This window comes from Protopterus annectens, chromosome 8.part0 (genome assembly GCF_019279795.1).
Source record: "Protopterus annectens isolate FY-2018-M chromosome 8.part0, PAN1.0, whole genome shotgun sequence".
Lineage (NCBI taxonomy): Eukaryota > Metazoa > Chordata > Ceratodontiformes > Protopteridae > Protopterus > Protopterus annectens.
In genome coordinates, this window is record NC_056741.1 from 643,324,790 (window position 1) to 643,339,260 (window position 14,471).

The 14,471-nt window shown below is 39.9% G+C and overlaps 1 protein-coding gene across 1 annotated transcript in view; it reads left to right on the forward strand.

Moving 5' to 3' along the window:
- Nucleotides 1–14,471, forward strand: part of LOC122808331 — a 400,879-nt gene that overhangs the window by 194,529 nt on the left and 191,879 nt on the right. Inside the window, exon 3 of the mRNA XM_044079297.1 lies at nt 3,573–3,716. Coding sequence (XP_043935232.1) covers nt 3,573–3,716 — 144 coding nt within the window. The remainder of the gene's footprint in view (nt 1–3,572; nt 3,717–14,471) is intronic.

Sequence of the window (14,471 nt, forward strand, 5' to 3'; positions counted from 1 at the left end):
AAAAAGAGTCATCCGAGAGGTCCCTCGAGACCAGAAAGAGTCTGGAACTTAATCAAGATTCTGTTTAGTGCCAAAAAAAGACGGGACTGGAGACCAATCTTGGATCTCAGCAAACTAAATCAGTCGGTTCAACATGCAAAGTTCTGAATGATCACGGTTCAGTCCATTCTGCAGTTTCTGCACAAGGACGACTGTATGTGCTCGATAGATCTTCAGGCTGCATACTGTCACATCAAAATGAACAGATGATCCAGAAGATATCTATGCTTTTGACTGGGAGCCAGTAATTACCAATTCAGAGCACTTCCCTTTGGTTCTCACCACAGCCCCCAGGGTGTTTACCAAGTGCATGGCAATAGTTGCAGCTCACTTGAGACTGCAGGGATTCCAAGTGTTTCCATATCTGTATGACTAGCTCCTGACTGCTCTGACCAGGCATCAACTAATTCAAGCATGGGACTACTTACACCAGCTGTGCTCTCGTCTGGAGATTTCTGTCAGTTACAACAAATCTCAACTCAATCCAACTCAAACTCTGGAATTCATTGGTGCACTTTTCAATACTGTCACTAAAATAGCTTCTCTCCCTCTCTCTTGCATTCAAACAGTTCAATTTCAGATCAAAAAGATCATTCAGAGTTCTTCTCTTTCAGCCCATCTGATACTCCAAGCAGTGGAGTCCATGTTAGCAGCAATCACCCTTGTACCGCTGGCAAGGTTCAATATCAGAATCCTTCAGTGAACACTTGCAAATCAATGGTCTGTTCTCAAATAACCATTATCCTATCAAGTCAAAATAATGGAGGTGAAAGATAACCATAATCCTTTTTGTAATTATGTTCATAATTTCAGGGGAAATGCTCAGCAATGTGCTGAGTTAATCACGAATAGCAACACTCCAGGAGGGGCTGACACAGGCAAACAACTGGTGTCAGAGTCATGGGCTAAAACTAAATGCCAAAAAAAATGCATAATAGTATCCTTTGGGAAGTCATCCACCCCTAGTAAGTATCATATTGGCAATGCACCTCTTAGAGTTGACCCAGTAGTCAGAGACTTAGAGACACACATAGATAATAATCAAGCCTTTGACCATCACATGTCTACAGTAGTGAGGAAATCATTCTATGTTGCTCAGCTTATAAACAAAGGTATGGCATCTAAATCCAGTGAAGTCATTGTCCCACTGTGTTTAGCATTCATCAGACCTGTCATTGCATACAGTGTTTAGCATTCATCAGACCTGTCATTGCGTACAGTGCCCCCTTTGGTATGTACTTAACTAGGCATACCCAACAATTGGAACATCCACAGAGGTTCCTCATTAAAAGAATACAGGGCATAAGTAAAATGTTCTATGCAGACCACCTCAAGGCCCTATCCTTGTATTCTGTCACCTACAGGCTTTTGAGGGGAGATCTATGCCTGGCATACAGGGCATTGTCAGATCCCAGTCTGATAGACCTCCTGCATATCCACAAAACAAACAGCACCAGAATTACCCATTCTAAAGACTTAAACCGTGATATAAATAGGACCTGCTGGAGAAACATGTATGTATCCCAAAGACAACCCTGTCTATGGAACAAGATCACCATCCATGTGAAGTAGAGTTCCTCCCTAACCCAATTCAAGTGCAACTTGGACAGTTGGTTGGGGAACAGGAAATTCATAGAAACAAGAACAGCACATAGGTAAACCAGGCAGGATATAAAATACAAAACAGTAGTAAAAAATCCAAAGCCTAGAAACTCTGAGGTAAAATGCAGCATTTATTCCAAACAGGAATGGAATAAACACTGCATTTTACCTCAACATTTCCAGGCTCTGGATTTTTTTACTGCTGAACAGGAAATTCATTCCTGGTTTGGCACCTATATCTCTAATGGACACAGGTAACTCGTAAATGGTTCATCTCCCAGGCCCCTGCTTGTAAATGTTTCATCTCCCAAACCCCTGTTTACACTTATCAAGGGTATCAGAACTTATCAGAGATTTGGGATGCATGGCTAGGCTTAAATAGGCCCTTGTGGTTGTTAGCCTAGTAAACACCTTTGAATCTTTGAACACCCAGCCTAAAGCTAAAGTAAACCTGCTGGCTGACAAGTTAATTTCAAACTTCTCCCCTCCGTCACCTCCTACCACACTGAAAGAAATACTTGCAACCATCCCCTACTGTTCATTACAAAGGAACAGGTCCTTTTTGCGCTCACTAAAGCCAAAAACACAGCCTCCATGGGTCCCGACAGCATTCCAGGATGCTTCTTAAATTCTGAAACAATACAAACCAACTATGAATAGCAGCCAAACCAACTAACGACAGTGAAACCAATTAAACAACTGTGCACCTTTATTAAAATGACTGTGATTTAAGCGCGTTCGTTCCCAGTAGTTGGAACTTCATCAGAACAACTTTTCTGATGAAGTTCCAACTATTGGGAATGAAAGTGCTTAAATTGCACTCATTTTAATAAAGGTGTGCAGTTTTTTAATTGGTTTCACCGTCATCATTTGGTTCTGCTGCTATTCATGCTTCTTAAATAGCTTAAAACAGAAACTATCTGGGTCACTAAAAGCCCTCTTTAACCACAGCCTCCAGACGGTCTTTCTCCCAGAGGAATGGAGGACTGAAACAGTCATCCCTTTTTACAAGGGGGTCCATTAGCTGACCCAGGGAACTTCAGACCCATAAGCTTGACTAGTCTTACCTGCAAGGTCATGGAGAGAGAATTGTCATGGATCGTGATCAGTAATGACATAGAAAATTTCCAAACACTGGACCAGACCCAGGGAGATCTTGCTTCCTCAGTCTGGTGGACTTCTTTGAGAAAGTCACCAGGGCCATAGATGTAGGTAAAACAGTACACACCACTTATCTAGAAATGGCCAAAGCTTTTGACACAGTCCTCCATAGATAAACTTACTGCTTTAGGCATAAATCTCTGCATTGTCAGATGGATAGCAAACTGGCTCACTGAGAGGGCACATGTTCTGATAGTTGAATTAACTTCTGATAAGAAACCTGTTAATAGTGGTGTCCCACAGGGTTCAGTGTTGGGACCTGTTCAGTTTGCTATATACTTCTCTGAAGTAAAGGAGTTGCTAACCCACTGTTGCTAAAGCAGGATCCAGATATGATGAGCTAGTTAAAAATCACAGTATTCTGTAACTTGCTCTGTCAGGTGAATAGTAAAATGAGGTTTCAGCTGTGTGTTCTGTTGAAGAGAGCTGCTTCTGCTGGTTCTCCTAATATAAGTAAAAAAGCTAGTAAAAACTAGAAGGCAAATCTCAGAAACCAGATCTTTTTCTTCATAGTCTTCATTGGTCATTGGATAAGCTCACCTAGCTAAAATCTCATTTTGTTACTCACCCGACAGAATAAGTTACAGAATACAGGGATTTTTAACCAGCTCATCATATATGCATTTTGCTTCAGCAACTGTGAGTTTGCAACTCCTTCACAGATATATATTAGGAGTTGTTTAATTATGTCTTTAACCATTAAATGCATTAAACAAATCACTGATTGCTTGCCTATGTACTGTTACTTCTTTCCCTTGTGTTCTGTGCAGGAGAACTTCTGGGGATGGATACTTGCCCACAATTCAACAAGAAGAGGCAGCCTCTGGTGAAGAATTCACAGAAGAGAATTTCTCAGGAGAACAAGGATATTACAGCAGGGAAGATGACACTGAAAGTGTTGCTTCACAAGACAGGTATTGGGGAAATTAATATGTAATTGTGGTGAAAAGTAGGTGATGCATTCCAGCCTGCGTAATGTATTTATTAAAAATTAAAGCAGATAAAAGATGCTGAGCTGCATATTTTACTGTTTTCTAGTGAAGCCACACATCGGAGTCCAGATTCAGACATCTGTCTGTGAGCCCTAGAGATGGAATCATGGCATACTTTGCTGTATATCTAGGGTACAAGACAGACTGCTGATATGCAAATAGATACATTGGCAAGAACACAATACATGACCACAGTATACAGCCTGTCAGCAGTTTGTTAGTTTGTGCTTCTGGCTGCTTCTAGGTCCCCATGTAGGGCAGGTGTGTGTGTGTGTGTGTGTGTGTGTGTGTGTGTGTGTGTGTGTGTGTGTGTGTGTGTGTGTGTGTGTGTGTGTGTGTGTGTGTAGTAAGAGACACCTTAGCAGCAGTTAGATATAAAGGCAAGAATCATTTCAAAGTTTAGTATTTCTCCACGAGATAAGTATTCATCTGCTTGTAATCAAAATAAAATAACTTGTCAGTTTTATTGGTTTACTGAGATAAAACTTAGCACAAATGTTTCTTTTATGTTGCAGGCCTTTGCCTAGTACCCTTGCAGACTCTGAGCCAGTTAACTCTTTTACGTAACTTGAGGTGTTTATAATTCTGCTTCTCTTCAGGCTGTCATATTACTTTCCTCTTTATGGATCTGTGTAAAAATTGTTAATGTCAGTACCCATTACAAGCACTTACATCAACTAGGAACACAGATTGTTAAAATGCCTTTGCTGTATACTATACAAGACTCCACAGAAAGTTGGATGCTACTGCATCTGTGCAGAGATGATCCCTACAAACAATATAGTATTAAAATCAGAATCATTAAGTTGCCTTTGGAAAATGCAACTTGGTTCCTGTTGTATATCTGAAATAAGCCTGAAGGTCTGGAGTCTCACTTTACTTACACATCTGATAGCATTACTCTACCCACATTCAGCAATAATGTGTTAATTGTAGACAATTTGTACAGAATTTCACATCAGCCTATTTTTATGATATAACCTTTCTGACTTGCTTATTCACTATAATATTTTTCAAGATACTGAGTGTACTCTACAGTATATTATTTTTAGTGCACCATTGAATTGACAATGCATGAAGCAAACTGTCAAATATAAACAAATATTTGCAGTATATTTGTGGAAAAAAAATAATTTTAACCATTCAGATGAAGTTAAACATTTTAAATGCTGTGATTTGTTTGATATTAGACCATCATTGTACTGTACAGTTTTTATAATACCAATGAAAACAAAGTGACTCCCAGCTCACACTCCACGTTCCTAAGCACCCTGGAGAATATTAGGGTCAAACCAAACACTCTCATACTGGGCAACTTCAGCTACCCCTCCATTAACTGGGAAAATTACTCATGTACCAATACACTTGTCCGTTTCCTAGAATTCATTAATTCTAATGTCCTGGACCAGCACGTTCTTACCTCCACTAGAGGTAGTAACATTCTAGACCTGGTCATTACTAACATGATGACTGTTGCTGTACACCAATAGTCAACTCCTCTCTGGTTACATCCGACCACAGACTTCTCCAAAGCTAATTCTGGGCTCCTAAAAACAGAGGTGGCTAACTTCATGGCACCAATACAAATGAAGAATAGTTGCATGACTGCCGAATCATACACCAATGCACTGTATGAACACATATACAAATCCATGTATCTTGCCATAACCAATAGAACCAAGATGCTTTCCTCCAAAAAAAGGAAGACAGTCTGGTGATCCCCTGCTCAAACTCTACAACAGAAGGAGGAAACTGATGCAGAATAAGGTGAACTCCCAAGACTAGAAAAACTCCCTTATCAACCTCAACAAAAAGTTGAGATCCCTCATAGGTTCATAGGTTGGTACTAGGCTGTTCGCCCTAGGGCCTATACAAGCCTAGCTATAGCAATTCCCTGGCTATTTCTTCCCACAATATTTACTTCCCTGGACCCCTGTCTAGCAGGGCGACTGATGTGATCCCCTGGGTGAATTTCCTATCTCCCATCCAATCACCAAGGTTTTGAAGAGGGCCAAATGGGTGCTTGACATGTATGGGCAGTCTATTCCAGAGTCTGGGAAGTCTCTGGGTCAGGAACCTATCCTCCAGCATGTTTTGCTTATTGTGATGACAAGGTTTAGATCCCTGGAGCTTGTGGCTCTGAGGGATTGGGATTTCTTTAAGTGTAGTATGTCCAACAGCTCTGGGTTTGACATGGCCTTGTATGTTAAGCAGAGATCGTCTCTGAGTAGACGATACGCGACAGAGTATAGCTGGAGTTTTTGTAGATGGTCAGCATAGGGCATCTGCTTTAGACCTATGATTCTTTTAGTGAGGTATTTCTGCGGCCTTTCCAGTTGTTGCAGATGTCTTGAGAGGTACATACCAAATTGGGCGTTGTATTCTATAATGGGTCTAATGAGGGATGAGTACAGTGGGACAATGACCTCCTTTTTTCTGGATGAAAAGCCCTTAGTGATGAGGTGTGCCACACAGAAGGATTTCCTGACTGTTGTGGCAATGTGGTTATCGAAGGTGAGGAGACCACTGTCCAATTGTGTACCTAAGTCTCGTATCACACTTTGTGTTTAGTGTACTGCCACCTATGTGGTATTTCACGGGTATGTGTTTTTTCCCAGAGGGGATAACTATACGTTTCTTGGCATTGAGTTTGAGCCCATGGCTCTGGCACCAAGCATCTGTTTCTGGCTCACACGTAGAACCCACAGTGTGAAAGTAGCTGACTCCAAATTAGGCTGCCGACTGGTCACGAGTGGAGTCCACAGGGTTCGGTCCTGGGTCCTCTCCTGTTTGGTATCTATTTCTCTGAAGTCCAGGCTAACACAAAGGGACTCTGGCTGACAAAGTTTGCAGACGATTGTAAGTTGGGAGGTATTATTAACTGCCTACATGATGTTGACATCCTACAGAAAGGCCTCAGTGAGACCAACGACTGGTGTCAGAACCATGGCCTTAAGCTCAGTGCCAAAAAATGTATCGTCATCCCCTTTGGGGAAAACCTGGTTTCCATGAATTACTACATCGATGGTAGTCCACTGAACACAGAAGGTGTTAGAGATCTGGGAACACAGGTTGACAGCAGCCTCTCTTTTGACCACCACATTGCCACTGTTGTCAGAAAGTCCTTCTGTGTGGCACATCTCATTACTCAGGGGTTTGCATCCAGGAAGAAAGAGGTCGTTGTCTCCCTCTACTCTTCCCTCATTAGGCCAGTCATTGAGTACAATGCCCCATTTAGCATGTACTTCACTAAACACCTGCAATAACTGGAGAGGTCACAAAAGTACCTCACAAAGAGGGTCCTAGGCCTTAAACATTTGTCCTATATGGACAGACTAAAAAAACTCCAACTATTCTCTGTCTCATATCGCCTACTTAGAGGCAATCTCTGCTTGACTTACAAAGCCATGTCTGTCCCAGTTCTGTTAGAAATGCTACATTTAAAGAAATCCCTGTCCCTCCACACCACATGCTCCAGAGACCTCAACCTCATTACCACAATCAACAGAACATGCTGGTAGGACAGGTTCATAACCCAGGGAATGCTATGGAATAGACTTCCCATACATATCAAAAACAGCACCTCACTGGCCCTCTTCAACAGAAATCTTGATGAGTGGATGGGAAATAGAAAATTCACCCCAGGAATCACTGCAGTGGCTTTACTCGACAGAGGCATTGGGAACTAAGGTTGGGTGGCACGATGCCAGGGTAATCCTATGGGCTAGGCTTGTAAAGGCTCCAAAGCCATTAGCCTAGTACACACCTATGAACCTAAACCTATGAACCTAAATGTTCTATGTTGTAGTAAAGATATTCCTCATATGCTGAGATGTTAACTTGTAGCAACACACATTGTACTGCATGCATAGATTGCTGCAATGAGCAGCACTTACCTATATTGCTAAGGTAGTGGATTTTACTAGTCATTCCAGCACAATTTTCATGCTTTCCATAACATCAGTATCAGCTGTCTCTCACACACACAAACACACACACACACACACACACACACACACACACACACACACACATGTTTATATCTGTGTATGTCTCTATCTGGGTCTACTTCACTTCGCTGAAAACTCATTTGGTGGAATTTCATTTCACTGAGACCAAACTGCCGAAAACTCATTTGACCGAAACTCATTTCACCGAAAGCTTACAATGCTGCATTTCAGCATACCTCATTTTATTTGTGTAGAGTACTGTAAGGCATTTAAAAGGTATATGCCCTTTTCCCCACTGTAGTCTGATCCTGGAGTTAGTATATATAGTTGGGGGGGGGGGGGCGGCACAGCCCCCCACCTAGCTAGGTTTTATATTGTCCAGTTTTTGTTAAGAGAGTAAGTAAGTGTTTTTTAAGTTCTGGAAAGAGTTAGTCATTGGTGTTGTAAGTGCATGTTTATGGTGTAAAATATAGTATGTTGAAATGCAGCATTGTAACTTTCGGTGAAATGAGTTTTGGTCAAATGAGTTTTTGGTGATTTGAACTTTCAGATATTTCATCTTGGTGAACTGAAATTCTACCAAATGAGTTTTCGCTGAAGTGAAGTAGACCCCTCTATATATATATATATATATATATATATATATATATATATATATATATATATATATGTGTGTGTGTGTGTGTGTGTATATGGGACCAGTTTTTAATTTCAAAATGCCATAATGTCGAGATTCATAAAATCGAACCGAGAATCTTGACATTATGGAATTTTGAAATCAAAAAGTGAGTAGAAAAAAAACATGTTAAACAAGGCTTTTTTCAGGGGGGCAAGCCCCCTTGCACCTCCACACCCCCTGCACCTTAAATATACTAACTCTGAGATCACGCTACAGGGAAGAGAACAGTAGTGTTCCTGTTCCGTACTGTCTAGCGATCCCCATTACCATTCTCTTCGTTGTAGAGCGATCTTGGAGTTAGTATATTTAAGGTGCAGGGGGTGCGGGGCATGCAGTGGCTTCCCCTCCTGCAAAAACATAGTTTTACTTTTTTATTATTATTTTTTTTTTTTTTATTAATTTCGAGATTACAAGATCTCGATGGTCTCGGTTTGGTATATAGAACTTCAGGATTTTGTAATTTCAAAATTAAGAAGTGGACCCATATATATATATATATATATATATATATATATATATATATATATATATATATATATATATATATATATATGTATATATATATATGTATAGCTATATAAATAAAAATGTAAATGTTCGTTTGTTCAAAATCTTAAATCTCCGAAAGTTCTTCACCGATTGCTTTGAAATTTTCGCACAATGTTGCATTCGAATACGCTCATGTTTTATATACCTACTATTATATAGATGTCACACGTTGCATTCGAATACGTGCATGTTTCTATATACCTACTATGGATTATATATATTTGTATACAAATATGCAATTTTATATGTTTTTGTTATAACTTTCTTATTTCTTTTTCAGTGCAATCGATCTGCTTTAGTTCATCCAAATAATGCCTCACAGAAGATCAAACTTAGGTCGTCATACTCGCGGAGTGGAAGCAGTGCGACAAGTAATTGCAAATCAAACTGAGGAAGAACGGGCATCAGCGAACGAGTGAAACAGACAAAGAATGGCTCAAATACATGCCGAGGAAGCAGCAGAGTGACGTGCAGCCAGACTTGAGGATGCACGGTTGCGAGCACTGCGATCGCATTCTGCAGCTTCAGATCTGCTTTGTTCTTCTCGATAGACACCAGCGGATGAAGTAAATGCTTGCCTGAAATACTCTACTTTGTGGCGACATGTAAAGACGTTAAAATTAACTACAAATATGCGTGTCCAGCTGCAAAATGATCGATCAGCTGAGATATTCTCACATCAATTGCTGGAAATTGGGAACGCAAAGGTGCCGGTTGATCTGACCTCAGGACGAATTTCATTGCCTCATAACTTCTGCAATTTAATGATGTCAAAAGAAGAATTGGTTGAAAAAGTATTTCCCAACATTCAAACCAATTATAAGAATCATGATTGGCTGACTGAACGAGCTATGCTTGCAGCCAAGAACAAAGACGTCTACGAACTTAACAATATTATTCAGTCTAACATTCAAAGCGAGGCAGTCACATACAAGTCCGTTGACACTGTTGTGGACGCAGATGAAGTGGTTAATTATCCAACAGAATTTTTGAATTTACTCGATATGCCAGGGATGCCACTGCACATACTGCAATTGAAAATCGGCGTGCCAATTATCATGTTGAGAAATATCAACCGGCCAAAGCTTTGGAACAGCACGCGGCTTGCAGTAAAAAAATTAATGAGCAACGTCATAGAAGCAACAATCTTGACAGGACCTTTCAAAGGTGAAGATGTCCTCATTCCTCGCATTCCTATGATTCCAACGGATATGCCATTTCAATTTAAGAGATTGCAATTCCCAATTCGATTTGCGTTTGCAATCACCATCAACAAAGCTCAGGGCCAATCTTTAGAATTGTGCGGTTTAGATCTATACACGGATTGCTTCTCACATGGACAGTAATATGTTGCATGTTCTAGAGTCGGCAAACCAGACAATCTCTATATCTGCACAGACAATGGAACAACAAAAAATATTGTATACCCACAAGCATTGTGAAATTAAACATATTAGAAACGTGTGCTTTCTCTTTTCTTTCTTTTCCATTTAACCAGACTGAGCCACAGCAACGCGTGGCCGGGAAGCGAAAGCTTACAATCTCGAACTGTCAGATCAGCGATTTTTTTCCCTGGGAAAAAAAATCGCTGATCCAAAACACATACACACAACACAAGCACACTAAAAAAACAGAAATCCACACACATACACCTAAAATCTGATACCTAACCCTACACTAAACTATACACACACCACTAACTACCCACTTACCTTAACCCAAACCCTAACCCTAAGGTCCGTCACTGTCGCGCACTCATCTCACCCTAACTCACTTAAATCCGCCCTAACCCTCATGTCCACTCAATCGCACACACACCTAACCCGAGCCCTAACCCTAACTCACCTAAATCACCCTAACACTCACATTCACACAATCACACACTTACCTGAATCCGACCGGTAACTTTCCACCATAACACTGAAAATACCGAAGCAACTGAAACGGACAACCGAATTCTTTCCCTAGGAAAACATTTGAGTTTCTGCTGCTTCGATATTTTGCAGTTTTGCGAAAATAAGTTCGAACAATCAGCGTTCGCTTTTTTAAGCATTCGAGGATATAATATAGACCCTATATATATATATATATATATATATATATATATATATATATATATATATATATATATATATATATATATATATCTACATATATATATATATATATATATAGAGAGAGAGAGAGAGAGAGCTGTAGATTAAGGTAGTCTTTAAATGTGTATCACCAGTAAAGGGATTATCTTATCATGTGACAATAACCATTGGGCAGTTCAGCAAAAGATCGCAAAGAATGTGTATTATGTATTACGTGTCTTCTCCTGACTGTCTTGACTTTGGGTACATATATGACATAGAGGTACTGCTTTTCATGGTCCTGAGCATATTTTATTTTACATTTGTTAACCAGGAAAGTCTGACTGGACAGACTGTCCTTTTTCACTGGAGTCCCGGGGAGAAAAGCTCCACACAGTACATATATAAATTATACAAGCTGCATTAATACACAGACGGTACATGTATACATACAAAAATGTATGGTTATGCACTATGATCTCTGCCTAACATACAAAGCTATGTCAAACCGAGAGCTGTTGGACATGCTCCACGTAAAGAAATCCCAATCCCTCCGAGCTACACGCTCTAGGGACCTAAACCTTGTCACCACAATAAACAGAACATGCTGGAAGGATAGATTCCTGTCTCAGAGACTTCCCATACTCTGGAACAAACTACCTATCTATATCAAACAAAGCTCCTCATTAGCCCTCTTCAAGAAAAATCTTGATGATTGGATGGGAGATAGGAAATTCACCCCGGGGATCACTTCTGTGGCTCACCTTGACAGGGGCACAGGAAAATAATTTTCTTGGGTGGCAAAAGCCAGGGTTCTATTTGGCTAGGCTTATATAGGCCCTAGGGCCAATAGCCTAGTACCTACTTATGAACCTATGATTCTATGACAGCTCAGCATGTTTACAGTTTGCAGACAGATATAAACATCATTTTTAATGGCAAATTTTGCTAGAGCTTTATATGAGTATGTTTATAGAGATTAGGGAAGCAAAAGTAATAAATAGACACAGTAGAAGTGTACTTAGAAAAACTGGATGCTTTTGCGCTATGATATAGAGCATGTTGTAGAGCATAATATTACATTGAGGTAGTACAGCTTTTTGACAGTTTGCAGAGGTTTATATATCATTTACTTTGCATTAAATTTTGCTAGGATTCAAACTAAGGTAGAACAGCAGTTCAAAACAACAGGGATCAAAGGGTGTACAGCAGTTTTGTAGGGAGGGGAGTATTTAAAGATTGTTATTTTTTAACCAGGGTTATTACAAGAGCATATCCATGTATTATGGATGTATGGGTGGTGCATTGGTGCAGCAGTTAACATTGTCACCTCACAGCAAGAGGTTCTCTGATTTGATTCTTGGCTGAGGTACCTTCTGTGTGGAGTTTGCATGTCCTCCTTGCATTCGCATGAGTTTCCTCTGGGTGCCAAAGGTATGCATCTGGAGCATTTCTCCCGGGGACTCTGCTGAAAATAGGCACTGTTCTAGTCATACTTTCCCGGTTAATAAATGTTAAACAAGTAAAATAAATAAATAAGTAAAAATTAGATAGATGGGTTTGAAGGAACCTTTTTGAATTTGATACTGCTCATTGTTGTTTTTATATTAAGGGGCAGAGAGTTTCAGAGTTTATCTATATAGTTAGAGTAGAGGGATTCTCCGGCAGTGTTGTTAGCCAAAGAGATCTTTAACACAGATTTGTTTTTGGAACTAAGGACTTGATTAGTTGTGTAGGGTTGGAGAATATTGTGAAGGCTAGGGTTTTGTCCAGATGATAAGCGTAATTGATGGGCTGTTGTCAGTTGATTGTAGGCCAGGAGGTTAGGCAGTTCTAGTCTACTGAGGTGTCTTAATGCCAGGCAATGATGAGACTTATACATAGATTCAGTGACAATCTTTGCAATTTTATTGTAGCAGGTGTCAAGTTTAGTTGTTTCTGATTTCCTTAGATTGATGAGAATGGGGGATACATACAGGAAGGTAGAGACAAGGTGAGTTCTAGCACTGGTGGCTTTTGTGTTACTTGCTAAAAATTGTTTAATTCCAATATAGAAGTCTTAGTTTTTTGTGGACCTTATTGATTGGTGTATGTGACTGTCGAATCTCAAGTGACTGCCAATGATCACACTGAGAAGTTTAGTGTTAGATACTGAAATAATATTTGTATTATTTGCTGATGGGATTTTGAAAGTTGAGGGTGGGTCAGGCATTCTTATGGGGAAAAAAAGCATGATCTTAGTTTTATTGGGTTTAAGAATGACCTGAGCATTAGTTAGCCAAGATTCAAAGAAGAGAATAACTGCTTGATATTTATTTGAAGTTGCTGTAGTGTGTGGGCAGCACATACTAGAGTAGAGTCATCTGCATACTGGACAAGGGATGCATTCAGAGTAGAGGTATGGAGATTGTTAGTAAAAAGGGTGAGAAGGAGACGATCCAGGATAAAGCCCTTTGATACTCCGAGTGACTGGTAGAAGTGAAGAAAGGTTGTGTTGCCATTTTACTGCCTGTTGACGTCCAATCAGATAATCCTAGAACCATGCAAATGAGGACTGGCTATGTTTTAGATCAGAAAGAGCTGTGATCATTTTATTATGAGAGACAGTATCAAAAGCTTTGGATAAGTCAAGAAAGATAGAGGATAAAATTTGCTGTCATTTCTTTTTTGATTAACAGTGTTAGTGAAGGACATCAGGGCAATATTAGTACTATGTTTTGGTCAGAATCCATGCTAAGTGTTGGAAGATTATTGGTTAAGAGATAGTTTAGTAACTGGGAGTGAATGCATCCCTGTAATATTTTGGACAAGGGTGATGATATTCCTCCTTTATGCAGTGGGATGATGTGTGATATTTTCCAAATTGTTAGCACTTTTTGTTCTGAGATGGATCTGTTAATGAGGATGGATATGGGATAAGAAATGGCCCTAGCAGAGATTCTTAGATATTCTGCAGGCAGTTGATCAGCTGCAGGGGTTGTAGTTTTAAATTTTTTTCAGATTTTTTTTATATTTGTGGGGACAGGTTGGAAGGAAAAGGCCTTACTGTTCAGGTTGGGAGTGGAGTGAGCTGGGGTGGGGTAGAGTTGTTATTTGAAAGGACTAAGATAGACTCTGTGAAATATTTATTGAATTGCATTTCTATACTATCTGTATTGTTTTTGGTTGTTGGGGAGGGTGTACTAGCTTGACCATGTTGTAATATTTTTCTTATTGCAGACCAAAATTTTTGAGGATTATTATGATGTTTTTCTTGGCTGTTGGTGTAGTAATTAATTTTATCTTGTCTGATCATTTTTCTGGCTTTGTTTCTTAGCTGTCACTCATCCTATGTTATGATTCAAACTCCAGACAAAAACGGCAGCCAAAACAACCCGCTTGCTGCCTACTCACAGTGAAAATCAGCTGATCCAAAACGAGCAAT